The 17,215-nt window shown below is 39.1% G+C and overlaps 1 protein-coding gene across 8 annotated transcripts in view; it reads left to right on the forward strand.

Annotated features, from left to right (window-relative positions):
- NUMB (NUMB endocytic adaptor protein) overlaps window positions 1–17,215 on the forward strand; it is an 88,180-nt gene that overhangs the window by 32,896 nt on the left and 38,069 nt on the right. For all 8 annotated transcript variants that reach the window (XM_083350543.1, XM_083350542.1, XM_083350547.1 and 5 more), the window contains exon 2: window positions 12,011–12,153. In XM_083350543.1, coding sequence (XP_083206669.1) covers window positions 12,028–12,153 — 126 coding nt within the window. In that variant the 5' untranslated portion in view covers window positions 12,011–12,027. The remainder of the gene's footprint in view (window positions 1–12,010; window positions 12,154–17,215) is intronic.

Here is a 17,215-nt window from a genome sequence, read left to right on the forward strand (position 1 = left end):
ACTTCTCTTTTCGACCACTACTCTCAGAGTTGGATTGGTGATCATTTTGCTTCTGGGTGTAATACAACAGGGCTTTTTGAACCAGTGGTATGGGTACCATCTGTGGTACATTGGAACCTGGTAGGTGGTACGTGACCATCCTAGAAAAGTGGTAGCAGGGGAGGGGAATGAGCTGAACCGCTGGCAGCACTGCAGAGCCCTGAGCGAGAGGCGGCTGGAGCTGCAGGGCTGTCAGGGCTCAGCGGAAGCACCGGGATCAGCGCCGGGCTGCAGCTGGAGCTCGGCACTGATCCCGGTGCTTCTGCTGAGCCCAGAAGAAGCGTCGATCAGCTGGAATGTTGCAGCATCTTCAGGGTCTTGTGATTTACATTCAGATGCTTGGCAACTGATTCATATCTATGACGGTCACAGTGTCCCAGGGTCATGTGAAGTGACCAAAACCTGTTGCAACCACCCAGCAGAGCGGGGGAGGAATAAAAACCAAACACCCTCCCCACCCCCCCGCTTCCAATCCTCAACAGAAATGCTCACAACAGTGAAAACCTCAGGCAGGAGGAAGAACGCAACCGGGCGGGCTGGCAGATGTCTTGCTCGACTGTGGCTTGGGGGCACTTTGTTCAGTGCCATTGTAACTTCGAACAGTCACTAAGCGAACTGTTCTAAGTCGAGGACTACCTGTACTTCATCACTTTTTTCCTTTTTTTTTTTGTCATCAAGTTTTTGACACCTTGCTAGGTGACTGGTGGTACTCGGATGTTGCCATATCCTAAAAGTGGTACAATGGGTGAAAAGGTTGAAAAGCCCTGTAATACAAGTTGGCGGTTATCCCTTTTAAATACTTTCATGGATCTGAGTACCCTTAAATGTCCTTTTCCCAATGGGTTCTGCCTATCTGGAAGAGACGTTTCTGTTTAGAATCCTTCTATTAATTCAATTAAATTCAATTAATATTCAGTTAAATATGAGCTGACAGTGTGTGGCGGCAGCCAAAAAATCCAATGCAATCCTAAATTGCATTAACAGAGGGATTCAATCAAGATCACGTGAGGTATCACTCTATAAAGCCTTAGTAAGACCCCACCTAGAATACCGCATCCAGTTTTGGTCTCCACACTATAAAAAAGATGTTGAGACTCTAGAAGAAGTTCAGAGAAGAGCAACAAAGATGATTAGGGGACTGACTAGGCTAAAACATATGAAGAACGGTTATAGGAACTGGGCATGGCTAGTCTAGTGAAGAAAAGGATCAAGGGAGATATGATAACAGTGGTCCAATATTTGAGGGACTGTCACAGAGAGGAGCGGATCAACTTATTTTCCAAAGGATTTGAAAACCAGGCAAGGAATAATGGATGGAAAGGAGAGATTCAACCTAGAAATAAGAGGAAATTTCCTAACAGTGAGAACAATCCATCAGTAGAATAGCTTGCCTTCAGAAGTTGTGGGAGCTTCCTCACTGGAAGCTTTCAAGAAGAGACTGGACTGCCATCTGTCAGAAATCATAGGGTCTCCTGCTTGGGCAGGGGATTAGACTAGATGACCTACAAGATCCCTTCCAACTATTCTATTCTATTCTATTCTATTCTATTCTATTCTATTCTATTCTATTCTATTCTATTCTATTCTATTCTATTCTATTCTATTCTATTCTATTCTACTCTACTCTACTCTACTCTACTCTACTCTACTCTACTCTACTCTACTCATCTGCAGTGTCCAGTAAGTAGAGCTTTCTCTGTTTTTTCCCCTCTCTCAAGCATCATTTCCCCATTTGTTCTTACATGAGCTTTCAAAAAGTTATTCAAAAGACCTGGCTCTTTTGGGTGTGCCTTTGGGACTTTTTATGTGGTCTTGTTCTTCTGTGCAGAAGAAAATTGTGGGTGAAATGTGGCTAACTGTCCCTGGATATTTTGGATCATATATTTATTTTTAATCTGATTATTATATTAGTTATGCATATTGGTTAGAATCTACTATAATTGGAGTCATTTGGAAGTCCTGAAAATAAATGTATAAATAAATTTTTAAAATGGTTCTTGCTGTTTTTCATAATATATTGCTTAGAACAATATTTTATAGAAAGATGAAGAGTTGTCTGAAATCCATAGTATGTAGTTTCTATTGCAATGTGTGGTTATGATTATAGTTTCAACATAATTTGTTTTCTTTTTTAAATATATATTTGAAGAATAAAATAATACATAAATAAAAAATGAGAAAACACTTATGTGGAAAATAAAGTATCAGTAAACAAATGTAATTTACTATTGTTATAAAACTGAGAATACGTTATTTCATTGATTAAATAATTGAATATATAAAACTAAAATAATTATATCTTGAGAAATCCCACAACTCTAAACTATTTATATTGATGCCACCACTATTTATCATTTTTGACTATAAAACATACTAAATATTATGTTATAAATATAAAATTTAAACAATAATAAACAATTATGTTTTAATTACATTTTAATTAAACAATTAAAATTCTCAGTATAAGCACTATTAAGTTGTAAATCCTTTCCCATTGTATCTGGCAGTGGTGAATCAAATAATTATAAACATTGAAATTGCTTCCTGGTATTGTCTTTACATCAAATATTTCCCGCTTAGCACAGTGCAGGCTATGTTTCTTCCTCCAATTTTAAAACCACACTCATCTTCTTTTAATCCACGTTCCCTCAATATATATTCTGCATATAGTGGGAAGTACACAGTATACATTTTATACAGTAGCGGCTGCCAATCTTTTGGGCACTGGTGACTGGTTCCCTGGAGAGGTTTTTCCGCCTTTCTATAATCAATGAAGTACATCACTTTTTTTTTTAGATTCTTTGGCCTTCTCAATTATCCAGCACATAACAGCAATAATGTATCTTGATCCTTGACCATTTATAAAGCCGCCTTAAACATCTGGCATTTCTTTTTCCATATAGCTTTTTAATCTGCATTGGATGATCCTAAACATTATTTTGCTAGCGTGTGAAATTAAGGATATTGCATGATACTTTGCACGCGCTATTATAAAGTCTCTCTTCTTTGGTTAGGGATATGTAGACTGACCTCTTCCACTTTGTTTGCCACTGCCATTGTCCATATTTCCTGGCATAGTTTGGTTAGAACCTTTATTGAGTCTTGTTTGACTTGCCCATATTTCTATAGCTATTCCTTCAATTCTGAGAATTGCTGCTATGTGATATGATAAATCTGTTTACCCTGAAAATATATCTGATTGCAGTAGATAAATTATTTGCTTCAACATGTTAAGCGTTTGCAAAAATTTGAGATTTGGGGAGTATTTCTCTTTATGTTACGATTATATTATCACTTTTAGAGTATAGAGAGCTTCCAGTGTGAAGATTGTAATATAAATATTTACCAGTATTGCATCCTTCCTGTGTTGTAAACTTCCTGTTATCAGTTCATGTAAGATTTTCCAGATGAGAACTCTTTAGAAATGAATTGAAACATCCCGTTTAGCAAGTAGTGTTAATGGTAATGGTATACTGTATTGAAGAATGATAGTTTATTTTTGAATGCTTGAGATTATTTGGATGCTGAAGAATAACTTACTTATTTGATAAAGAATGCTATGCCTTCAAATCATATTGGTCCTTTCCCCTGATATGTAAGTTATAGTTTTCTCAGTTATAATAATATATTTCTGTTGTTCTAAAAAAAGTGACATAGTGCAGTCACTGTTTTATTTGATATTAGGATATGTTTGTAGTTAAAACATTAGATTGAATAGGTTGCTAAAATGAATGATGTTGGGAGCTGCAGTTGCTTGAGAAAAATATTAATTTGCTGAAATGTATTAATTAAACTGTACAGGGGTGTGATAATTGTGGTCCTCCTGGTATTGCTTGAAATATATTAACTTCCCCAAATGTATTAATTAAACTGTACAGAGGTGTGATAATTGTGGTCCTCCTGGTATTGCTGTATTATTCCTAGCAACCTAGCAGAAGACAGTATTGAATGTCCATGTGCAATAAGAATGGAATTGATTTAGATTTAATTTTTGACACCACTTTGGTATAATGGTGCTGGAAATCCAAAGTTTAAATATCAATGAGCTATTTTCCAATACTTACAGAGAAGAACTTAATAAACAGGAACATATAGAATGTGAATTGTTTTTTGTCAGGTTCACATGGTATCTGTCAAATGGATTCTGACAGTATCATCAATTCAAGATTTATGCTACAATGTTTATTTTAGAAAAGAAGTAGAACTGTGTATAGACTATGTTTCAATACAAATGAGATTTCTAGCCAATATTTTCTCAAGAGATACTCTTGAATAATGACACAGACTTGATTCAGCATAATGAATGATTTAATTATGGTTTATTAAACCACTATTGGTTGCTTTTCAAAATCATCTAATGCTTAAGAATCCTTAGATTGGAGACTGTATAGAAATAAAATAAAAATAAAAAAATAAATAATTTTATTTGTATACCGCCCTTCTCCCGAAGGACTCAGGGCAGTGAACAGGGCAAACATATAAAAATACAAAATACAAAAATTAAAAAGGAATTAAACAAGATGCCCAAGTTAACAATAGATTAAAATACATTTAAAACAACAATAAAATCCAAACCCATCCCCCATCAGGCCAGGCCGGCTTGTTCGAACAAATAAGTCTTCAGATCGCGCCGGAAGGAGCGAAGGTCGGGCGCCATCCGGAGCTCAACCGGCAAACGGTTCCACAATTCTGGCGCGCCCACAGAGAAGGACCTCCCCCTGTGGGCCACCAGGCGACATTCTCTGACCGGTGGCACCCTGAGGAGGCCCTCTCTGTGGGAACGCACAGGGTGGAGGGAAGTTGACGCCGGCAGCAGGTGATCCCTAATAAAATATCCCTGATAATAAAATAAAAAGACTTAAGATTTGGTTTAGAAACCACAGTAACTATCTTCACACAAAATGCTAAACAAAATAAACCATATTAGTGCAATGTGTAAGAAACTAAGGATAGACAATTCCTTATTTCTATATTTTGGTTTGCCAAAGTAAGTAGTAATTTTATATCTCTGGAGCTGGACATTGTTTCCATTTCTAATTAGTGATTAAATCTTTCAGCTTGTTTTCTGTTGCCTTATTATGAGAAGAAATCTGGGCTTCTGAAGGGGACAGCATACAGTGTAGACCAGGGGTCTTCAAACTTGGCCCTTTTATGACTTGTGGACTTCAACTCCCAGAATTCTTCAGCCAGGCACGCTGGCTGAGGAATTCTGGGAGTTAAAGTCCACAAGTCATAAAAGGGCCAAGTCTGAAGACCCCTGGTGTAGACCAACTTAGATCATGAAATTATATGAGTTACTCCTGAATGATATTCCTGCCCTCAAAACTTAGATCTTCACTAGTAACACTAAAAAATGAGTCGGATAAAACAAGCAATATTGCTGATAATGTTTTCTAAAACAATTGGCAAACACTGTACTTTCAGAATGACCAACACAGTTTGTATGAACACTCCCAGGGCTATTCTAGTTTACGTAGCAATTTGTTGACTAAGTTTCACAAAAGTAGACCATTTAAACATTTGTTCTATAGGCTGAATTGTATTTTTTTAAAAAAAGCTGGAAAATAAAAAGCTGCTAGATTAAACTGATGCAGCTAGACACTATTTATTATCCAAATATTAGTGTTGTCTCAACACTAGGTGAAAATGCTGTAAATTGTAAGTAGATATAAATATTCTCTTTGCTTTTTCTGTTGGTATTTTCTGTTGAACTGAAAAAATTCAGAATTATGTGGATCGTGTTATAGGACATACATCTCATATTAAATTGCAGATGTAGAAAAGAAGTGCACATCAGAGGGAAAATGACATTTCTGATAATCTTTAGTGGCAGTTTGGTTTCATCCACAAATTTTAAACTGAATATTTTCTTGCCAAAGTTTAGGAAAAGTGAAATAGTTCCATCCATATACATTGTATATTGCCTGCTAAATTTAACAAGCAAGCGTTTGAAAACTTGTGGGGTTTGCCTCTTAGTCATGCCAAGCAAGCAAGTTATACAGTTTGTAACTATATTTGTAATAAATGTGACTGAGCATTTGAATAGTACAGAAATTAAAATACTGGAATAAAGGTGATCCAGTCCTTTAAAATAATTTAAAAATTGTTTCCATTTGGTCACATTTTATGTTATAATTTCAAATGATAAAGGATTATACACTTTCTGACTATATCTATCAAACTTATGTATAGATCTTGGATTATAATTGACAAAGGTCATTTGATATGTGGAAGTGAGTAATTTCCATGTTTCAAGCTGCTGAATCATTCTTTCTGGATTTTAGCTAGATTCCCTAAATAGATGACAATGTAAGCAAAGATGGAGAAGAGTTCTTAGGATGAAACTAGCATATTTTTATGCTTCTAAATCTAGACTCCTGACATTTTGGGGACTGATGGTACATTAGGAATATCAAGAATATGTTAAGCATCACTACAAAAATATCTACTGTGGGTTGTCCTACCATTTTTTAAAAATTATATTTCCAAAGAAAGCAGTGGAGTGCAGCTACTCTGTGTGTGCTCTCCAGCCAATTTGGTACTGATCTTTGGAACCGATTAAGTTTTCCCTCTTCTTCCAAAGAAGAGGCAGGACATCAGCAGGAATGAGAACTGTAAAAAGTTCAATAATTTCCAGCAGCTGCCCCAAGTGGCTCACTTCCTCCCTCCTGCTTAAAGTAGGTTTATCAATTCTATTAATCAGCAAACCCAGAGACATGTAATTACAGTACGTGGATGAGTTCATAAACCAAATTTTTAAATCTTCGTCCAGGAGTTCTCTCAGTTTCACACAATTGCAGATAAACTCCAGCAAGATGATTTATCAGTAAAAATATGAATGTGTAAAACAGATGCCTATAAAATCACCATTTAATTTGACTAAAAAGAATTTGACCTATCACTTAAATTCCTGAAATTTTGCAACCTTTTCTTCGTTTTCTTTCATTGTTGTTATTCAGTTGCTTGGTTGGTTTCATCTCAAAGATTTGGTGGACAACATTTTACTAAGTGCTTTATCCCCCTCAATAATTGCTTTTTTGAGGTCTTGTAACCTTATACTGGTACCACCAGTGATAATATCTTGCCATATCCTCTGTTGTCTATTTTTGGTTGCTTTTAATTATTGCGAATACTATGATTTTTCTAAGTAGCTCTTGCCTACATATTACAGGTAGTTCTCGATTTACAACAGTTCATTTATTGACTGTTCAAAGTTACAACGGCACTGAAAAAGTGACTTATGACCATTTTTCACACTTAACGACCATTGCAGCATCCCCAAAATTCAGATGCTTGGTAACTGGTTCATAATTAAGATGGTTGCAGTATCCCGGGGTCATATGATTACCTTTTGTGACTTTTTGATAAGCAAAGTCAATAAGGAGGCCAGATTCTCTTAACAATCATGTTACTAAGTTAACAACTGCAGTGATTCACTTAATGAATGATGGTGGCTCTTTTAACCTAAGTTATATACAACAGTTTCCTCTAGCACCACATCCAGAGTTCCTAATGATTCAGGTTTTACAACCAACTGAGAAAACAGTGATATCTCTTTGCTGTCTGTGTGATAACTCTGTATTTTAGATTTGTCATAGTCTTCCTCCCAAGTAGTGGCCATCTCTAGGTTATTACCCTGCAAATCTCTGAGTCTAGGAAGGTGAAATCTGCCGTTACTTCAACTTCCTTGCCTATTTGTATTGGGCTGGCATTAGCTTTTGACATCTTAGGTTTTTTACACCCACACACACCCACACACACCCATCCCTTTTGCATTCTCTTCTTTTACCTTCAATAGGGGATTATTTAAGTCAGGGGTCTTCAAACTTGGCCCTTTTATGACTTGTGGACTTCAACTCCCAGAATTCCTCAGCTAGCATGCCTGGCTGAGGAATTCTGGGAGCTGAAGTCCACAAATCATAAAAGGGCCAAGTTTGAAGACCCTTGATTTAAGTCTTCCTTAGTTCTACTCATCAGAGTGGTATCATCTTTATGTTTGCAGAGGTTGATTTTTCTCCTAGTAATTTTAATTCCAAATTCTATATGGATCCTAGACCATCATTTCTCATGATATATTCTGCATAATACATTCTAAATAAATAAGGTGACAATGTAAGGGGCCTGGCTCATTCCTTTCCCCATTTTGAACGACTTCATTGCTTTATAGTCTATTCTAACTATTCTTTGCCATCATAAAAATTCTTTACCGAGCATCGGTACGGTACATATGTTTTTTTTAAATTTTTTATTGCTTTTATATAAACATATATTTAAACAAAAAAATACATATAAAAACAAGACATGGCATAAACAATACAATCAACAACAAAATACAAAAAGAATACTTAACTTCCATTATTCCTAATCTTTCTAATCATTTTCAGGTGACTTCCTCGAATCCCCCCTATCTGCGTTTCTTCGTTAATCCTCATTAGCAATTTCTATTTCATAATTTTAAATCGTATTTAATATCTACCTATATTTAATTTCTTATCATTTAAGGCTGTACAAGTTTATTGTAGTTTATACGTTTGTCTTCTTTGCAGCAATAACACACCGCTGGGTCATATCAGTTTGGAGTAGTTTAAGATTCCAAGATGTTTTTCAAAACTACCCAGTATTAAGCCTGTTCTCCCTCATCTGATACTTGTGCATTTAATTTTTATTTCTAAAGTAAAGAACTTTGCAGTCGTTCTTGTAAAAAAAAAATTGCTGTTACTTTCAATAAATTTCTTCAACCTCGAGCCAGCTTCATTCATTTTGTTTTCTGAGCAGGAATGTGTATTTTTAACAGAGTGCAACACTGTGTTCTTTTCTGTTGCTTCCGATCCTTTTGGACAGATGTTATCCTTTAATTACTGTATTCCTTTCATGGGAGTCATCCCGCCAGATTTCCATTATACCATTACCATTTGCCCTTCTGTACTAAGAAATGAAGCTCAGCTTGTTTTAGTGTTTCCCATATTTTGAGCATTACTGTTTGGACAGTGAAGCTTATGAATTTTATGAGCCAGCATTATTTTTGATTGTGCTTGAGTGGTTCAGTAGGCTTCATTTAGCAATATTTCCATTTTCTACAGGGCATAACTCTAAAGTCCATAATTCAGAGTTTTTGTTCTACCTCAACAGGATTCAATCAAACCCTTCCTAATTAATTATGCTTTGTCTAAAATACAGTTTTGCTATTCCATGTGGGGTTTAGCCCATCATATATGAGCAGCCTATCAATTTTGTTCCTCAGGCAATGTTTCCAGGAACCAAACCTCTCTAGCTGCCACTTTTTGCATAGCTAGTCATTACCGTACCCCTTCCTTCCTTCCTTCCTTCCTTCCTTCCTTCCTTCCTTCCTTCCTTCCTTCCTTCCTGATAATAATACTATCTAAGCCCCCAGAGTTTGAGCTTCCTTCCAAGATTTTACATATCTATGATAATATAGTTATAGTTGTTATTTGCAATATTATTTGTCCCAAAGAGTATCAGTAGGAAGGAATAATTTAGTGAATCTGATAAGTCACTTTGACGTTTTGTTGCATTCTTGAACCTGGTTTTGTTGCATTCTTGAACCTGGTATTACAAAATACTTAAGTAACCCGTACCAATCGGGTTTCAGGCCCGGACACAGCACGGAGACGGCATTGGTCGCGCTGGTGAATGATCTCTGGAGGGCAAGGGACAGGGGTTGCTCCTCTGTCCTGGTCCTATTAGATCTCTCAGCGGCTTTCGATACCATCGACCATGGTATCCTGCTGCGGCGTCTCAGGGGGTTGGGAGTGGGAGGCACCGTTTTACGGTGGTTCTCCTCCTACCTCCAGGGCCGCTCGCAGTCGGTGTTGACGGGAGGGCAGAGATCCGCCCCGAGGCCTCTCATTTGTGGAGTCCCTCAGGGGTCGGTTCTCTCGCCTCTCCTGTTCAACATCTATATGAAGCCGCTGGGTGAGATCATTCGTGGCTTCGGGGTGGGGTATCACCAGTACGCTGATGATACCCAACTTTTTCTTTCCACCCCGAACCAACCCAGCGATGCCCTCTCCCTGATGTCCCGGTGCCTGGAGGCGGTTCAGGTCTGGATGGGGAGAAACAGGCTTCGTCTCAATCCCGCCAAGACTGAGTGGCTGTGCATATCGGCATCTCGGGTTAACCAAGTTATTCCACCTCTAACGATGGGGGGTGAGGTGTTACCCCCCGTTGATAGGGCTCGCAACTTGGGCGTCCTCCTGGATTCACGGCTCAATTTTGAAGATCACATAGGAGCCGTGTCCAGGGGGGCTTTTGCACAGGTTCGCCTGGTGCGCCAGTTGCGTCCCTATCTGGACCGAGACGCCCTACGCACAGTTACTCATGCGCTTGTGACCTCCCGTTTGGACTACTGTAACGCTCTCTACATGGGGCTGCCTTTGAAGACCACTCGGAGGCTTCAACTGGTGCAGAATGCGGCCACGCGAGTTGTAATGGGGGTCTCCCGATACTCCCATGTAACACCTCTACTCCGCGAGCTGCATTGGCTTCCGGTTGCCCTCCGGGTGAAATTCAAGGTGCTGGTTATCACCTATAAAGCCCTACATGGCCTGGGTCCGGGGTATTTGAGGGAACACCTGCTGCCGGCATCAAACGCCCTTCGCCCAGTGCGCTCCCACAGGGAGGGTCTGCTCAGGGTCCCGCCGGTAAGAGATTGCCGGCGGGTAACACCCAGGGATAGGGCCTTCTCAGTGGGGGCGCCTGCCCTCTGGAACCAGCTGCCGGTGGAGCTGAGGACTGCTCCCGACCTCCGATCATTCCACCGGGGCCTGAAGACCTGGCTCTTTGAGCTCTCGGGCCCAGGCTGAGGAGACATTCATTTTAATTGGGGTTTTTAATAGTACAGGGTTGATTTAATATTTTTTAAATTGGGTTTTAACTTTTGTATGGTTGATTTTTAACTCCCTGTAAACCGCCCTGAGTCCTCAGGGAAAGGGCGGTATATAAATGCAATAAAATAAAATAAAATAAATAAATATGTTTGTGGGTCATATCAACGTATGCTTGCTTCAGGTCCTTATACTGCGGTTGTACTTGTCTTATTATAGGGCACAGTTGTGCTCTTTCTGTCCTTTATGGATTCAGCATTATGTCTCCCATTCTACAATGTCTCTATTTCTTCTTCTGAATATGCAGAGCGAGTTTCATCTGTGGGGCTCCGAAAACTTTTAAATTCTTGCTGCGCAAAATATCTTCTAGGTTTTTCGCTTCTAGTCCATAACTCTTACCTGCTGCATAGGCTCCTCCCTCTGTCTCTTCCTTGTAGAGAATTGTTTTCACAGTCCATTTCTCTTGTTGAGAAATTGCTTTCACTCTCCATTTCTCTTGCTGGGCCTTTTTCCCTTGAACTGACAAATCCTTGCCTTTTTCATCATCCACTGTGGTTGCTCTCTGCTGGAGGGCTTTAACATTTTTTTTCCAAAGACAATTTGCAAGCTCACATTTGCTGAAAGTATACCTGGGATTGATTTTAGGAAGGAAGAAAAACATGCCACAAGCAGAGCAGTTCATAATTGTACATGGTTTTAATTGGCCATCACTTTGTCTTTTTAGAGCAACACAAGTAGGAAGATTTTTATTTCTTTCTGTTCCTTTCTCTATCTGTTAGATCAGCCAGGATTCTTGACTTTCAAGGAAAAATTGTTAGGGGCTCCCCTGATGGTTAAGTAAATTCCTGTTAGCTCCCCCTCTTCTCTTGCTTATTATTGTGAGTATTTAAGTAAGCTTATTCATTGGACTAGTCCAGGGGTAGGCAACCTCGGCTCAGCTGACTCAGGAATTCTGGGAGTTGAAGTCCATGAGTCATAAAAGAGCCGAGATTGCCTACCCCTGGACTAGTCTGTATCAGATTTTTATTTGTAAATTATGCTATCTTTAACATTTTTGTTCAAAAGTAATGGGAAAATATACAATATGCTCAATTGTTCTTTTTTCTTTCTTTCTTTCTTTCTTGTAGGGCACAAAAATTGAGCAATGAATAAATTACGGCAGAGCTTCAGGAGAAAGAAAGATATCTACGTTCCTGAAGCCAGTAGGCCACACCAATGGCAGACAGATGAAGAAGGGGTTCGAACTGGAAAATGCAGCTTCCCGGTTAAGGTAAGTTAAGGTTCTCCATTTTTTTTTAGGCTACTAAGCACATTTGGATTTTTGAGAAAATGCCCACATAGTTATATATAAAAACATTCATTTTGCATATGCAAACACGAAACCCCTTTCCCTTATACATTTTCCTCTCCATTTTGTTTGATCTCTGCTGTCAGTCATTCTCAGTTTCCTAGAGCAGTGATGGTGAACCTTTTAGAGACCGAGTGACCAAACTGCAACTCAAAACGCTCATATGTATCATCGGGTGCTGGGTAGGCGTGGCCCACTGGGTGGGTGTGGCCCATTGGGTGGGCGTGGCCCATTGGGTGGGCATAGCTGCGGTGGTAACGGCAGACCGGGTGGGACTAAAAAGTTCAATCAATCAATTCCAACTTTGCGAGATCTTTTTTTTTCCCCGCAAGAAGTTGAAATCGATTGATTGTTTGAACCTTTTTTTTAAGCGAAAAGTTTTTATAAAACCCAGCTGAAGGCCTAGGACTGGGGCGACGGTGCGTGTGCCCACAGAGAGGGCTCTGCGTGCCACCTGTGGCACGCATGCCATAGGTTCGCCACCACAGTCCTAGAGCAACTGTTGCTTTTTCTTTTTTTTTTTTTATGAACTGTAAAACAGCAGAGAGTAAACGGGCAAAAAGAAGAGGCAAGTGAGGAACAAATTTGTGAAGGTGTCTGTATTTATGTGTACATGTGTGTGAGAATAAGCATAAATATATAAGAACAATACATAAGAATAAGTGGGTGGGTGCGAGAATATTAGGAGAAATTGGAGAATTTTGTGTGACCGTTTAAAACCACATCTCTGCCTTTTTGATTTCTAAAAATGTTTTGGATTCATGTTTAGCTCTAGAGTTTGTACTGCTTCCCAAAAATCATTTATGTTCCTTTTTTAAAAATAAAGAATGGGGACTTCCGGTGGTGGCGCGGCGCCGAAGACAGCCGTTTCGGGCTGCCCGCTGCTCAGCTGAGTTGTTTTCACCCGAAACAGCGCCGATCAGCTGTTCGGGTGGATTTGAAGCCCCCTCCTCGGGAGAAGAGGAGGGGGTGAGGCCCCAGGTAGGGGTTGAGTTCTCCGGGGCCGCCTGAGCTTAAAGCTTGGGCGGCTGAAGGATTGAACTCCCCCGTAGCCTGGGTTGCTCCCAGCTGTTCAGCGTCTCTGCTTCGGGATTTTTGGAGCAGAGCCAGGCGTTTGTGACCACCCCTGCCAGAAGGAAAGACCCTGGAATAAAAAGGAGCAGGCAGAGCGGTACAGGAGGTCAAGGTGAAGAGGACTTTTATTCTTACTCTCTAGCTTAATGGACTTTATAAACTTAAAGTGAAAGTGCGCAACAAGTGAAAGTGAAAAGATGGCGGCTAAACCTCCCTCAAAACCTCTTCGTAGTGCGGGAACTTCCCCGGTGCAACAGACATCGTTGCAAGCTTTGCTTCCTCCTGCTGCATTGACATCGAAGGATTTACAAGATGCCCTTGAAAAACAATCCCAGGTAATATCAGAAATGCTGGGTGATAAGTTGGCAAAGGTGGAGGAGAAACTGGAGAAACTGGAGGAGAGGATGGAAGAGAAGTTTAGTGCGATGAGGGTAGACATTTTGTCTACAGTGGAAAGCGTGGCTGAATGTGTGCAATGTCTGGACGAAAAAGTGGAGGATCTGAGTCAAAAGAATGCTATACTAGAAGTAAAGGTACTGGAGAATGAAGATTTAAGGGATGAAATGGACGGAGAATTGAGTCTTGTCCAGTATCACCAGATGCAGCATGCTATTAGAATCAGAGGCTTAAAAGAGAATCCTAAAGAAGACCTAAAGCAGCTGATTTCTGAGGCTTTGGAAGCAGTATTGGGTCAGCCAGCATCTGAAATAAAGGGATGCATGGATAAAGTTTTTTGTGTAAACTCATGGATTGCTAGGCAGAGAAAGCTACCTAGAGATGTGGTGGTTTATTTCATAAAGAGAGAAACTAGAGATGAAGTTATTCAAGCCGCTTATGATACTAAAGTTGTGGTTGCTGACCAAGAAGTTTTGGTTTTAAAAGAAATTCCTCCAAAGATTTTAAGGAGAAGGAAGGATTTTGCGTTTCTCGTGCAGGAACTTAAGCAACGTGATATAAAGTTTAGATGGGAGATTCCAGTCGGATTGGTGTTGATGCATGAAGGTAAAAGATATCATCTGGTTACTGTGACACAGGCGCGTGACTTCTACAATAATGTTTTAAAAGCAACCCCTCTACCACTACTGGAAGCTGCAAAGGGATCTGGAGAAGGAAAACCTCAAGAGGCCGAAGGTGGACAGACAGAGGAGAATGGTGCTGGAGGGGATCAAATTATAGCCTCGTCGGCTGTTGCTGGAGAGCAGAGGGTGACGCGTGCCGCTTTAAAACGAGCAAAACAAATAAAAGAACAAGACCAGCAGAAGTTTATGGAACTTTCAAAGCGTACTTACAGTGAAGCAGTGGGAGGAGCGCGGCCCAAAGGAGACAGAGGGGCTATTAAAGATGTGCTCCAACAGCTTCGGGATGCCACGCATGGCGACTAAATTTCTAACCTGGAATGTTAATGGACTAAATTCACCACAGAAGAGAAAGAAAGTTTTTCAATATTTAAAACAATTTAAGATTGATGTTATATGTTTGCAAGAAACGCATATTAGGGTTATGGACCAAAAGTATTTATCGAACTCAAGGTTGGGCACACAATTTGTTGCCTCTGCGATGAATAAGAAAAATGGAGTGGTGGTTTATGTTAAAAGTGCTTTAACAGCGGAATTAATTGAAGCAGATAAGCATGGAAGATATGTTATGATAGATTTGTTGCTAGAAGGCAAAAAAAACAAACGCTTTTAGTTGGACTGTATGCTCCTAATCAACAACAAGCTGATTTTTTTAGTTTACTTCATACAAAGCTTACTCAGTTGGATTATAAATCGTTTATTTTTATGGGGGACTGGAATGGTGTTTTGGATGTACAGATGGATAAGGCTGGTTCTTTTAAGCGTGCTCCGAGTCATGCCAGATTGCCTAAATCTTTTTTTGAAATGAAGGACGATTTGGAATTGCGAGATATTTGGCGTGACACACATCTGCATGAAAAGGATTATACTTTTTTTTCTGATAGACATCAATCTTTTTCCAGGATTGATTTCATTTTGCTGACTAATGACTTTTTTTCTAGGATTAAGAAGGTAAAGATCTGTGCAAGAGCTATTTCTGACCATAGTCCAGTTTGGTTAGAGATCAATAAGGACAATAGAGATAGGCGCTCGTGGCGCATAAATGAGAATTTGTTTAGAAATCAGAGAAATGTGGAAGAATGTAAACAGCGGATGAAGGATTTTTTTGAAATTAATATGAATAAGGATACTTCTATGGATATGGTTTGGGATGCTAGCAAGGCCTATATGAGAGGGGTGTTGATATATATGAATAATAAACACAGACGTACTTTGGAAGCCAGAAGGAAAGAATTGGAGAATGAAATTAGGGAAAAAGAAAAGGCCTTGATTTTGAACCCGTTGGATGTGAAGACTAAGGAGGTTATTAAGCTATTAAGAGGACAATTTGACAAATTAATGGCTGATCAAGTGGCAACCAATTTGCGGTTTGCTAGGCATAACACTTTTTGCAATGCTAACAAGCCAGGTAGATGGCTAGCTTATAGACTAAGGAAAAAGCAAAGGGCTTCTAATATAGATAAAATTGAACATAAGGGAAAGGTTGTGTTTCAACAAGATCTTATTAAGGAAGCCTTTCTGGACTTTTATTCTAAATTATATGCTAAGGAAAAGATTAATGAAAAAGATATTGATGTATATTTGGAGAATGCTAGCATCCCGGTTCTTACGCAGACACAAAAAGAGGAGATTAACCAATTGATAACAGAAGAAGAAATTCTTACAGCAATTAAGGAATTGAAGGTGGATAAAGCGCCAGGTACGGCGCTTAATTGGTTTGACTGCGGTTTATTACAAAAATTTACAAATGGAGTTGATAAAGCCATTGAAGGAGCTGTTCCAGATAATTCAGAGAGGGGGAAAGGTGCCTCCGTCTTGGAGAACTGCTTTTATATCTTTGATTCCGAAGGAAGATCAAGATGCTACTCAAGTAAAAAATTATAGACCGATATCACTTTTAAATACAGATTATAAGATATTTGCTAAGGTGTTGGCTAATAGATTGATGAGGGTTCTGCAACAGGTGATTCATGGGGATCAAACTGGGTTTATTAGTGGTAGGCAAATGAAAAATAATGTGAGGCATATAGTTGATGTGTTAGAGTTTCTGGAAAGGAACAACCAGATCCCTGCGGCGCTAATTTTTCTAGATGCTGAAAAAGCTTTTGATCAATTGAATTGGCAATTTTTGATGAAAGTTTTAGATAAAATGAATTTTGGGGATAAATTTCTGCAACCAATTAGGGCATTATATCAAAAACAAACTGCCCAAATAATAGTTAATAATAGTTTGACTGAAGCTTGTAATATTGAGAAGGGCACAAGGCAAGGGTGTCCGTTATCGCCTTTACTATTTGTGTTAACATTGGAGATATTATTGGTAAAAATACGGAATTCGGAAAGAATTAAGGGTATACAAATTAGAGATCAGGATTATAGATTGAGAGCGTTCGCAGACGATCTGGTTGTTACCGTGACCCAGCCGGAGAACTCTGTTGTGGACCTGATGGAGATAATAATGCAATATGGGAAGGTTTCTGGATTTAAAGTTAATGCACAAAAAACTAAAATTCTGGCCAAAAATATGACAGTATCGCAAAAGGCTCTTTTAGAAGGACTAACTGGATTTGAGATTGTCAGGAGGGTCAAATACTTGGGGGTGTTTTTGTCACCCTCTAATACAAAGTTATATAAAAATAACTATGAAAGATTATGGGGAAAAATTCAAAAAGAAATGGAGAGCTGGGAAAAATTGCAATTGTCTTTGTTGGGGCGAATCGCAGCAGTGAAAATGAATGTCCTGCCTAAATTTTTATTCTTATTTCAAATGATACCGGTTCTTAAGAAAGATTCTAATCTGGAGGAATGGCAGTGAGGTATCAATAAATTTGTTT

This window comes from Vipera ursinii, assembly GCF_947247035.1.
Source record: "Vipera ursinii genome assembly, chromosome: 1".
Taxonomy (NCBI): Eukaryota; Metazoa; Chordata; class Lepidosauria; order Squamata; family Viperidae; genus Vipera; species Vipera ursinii.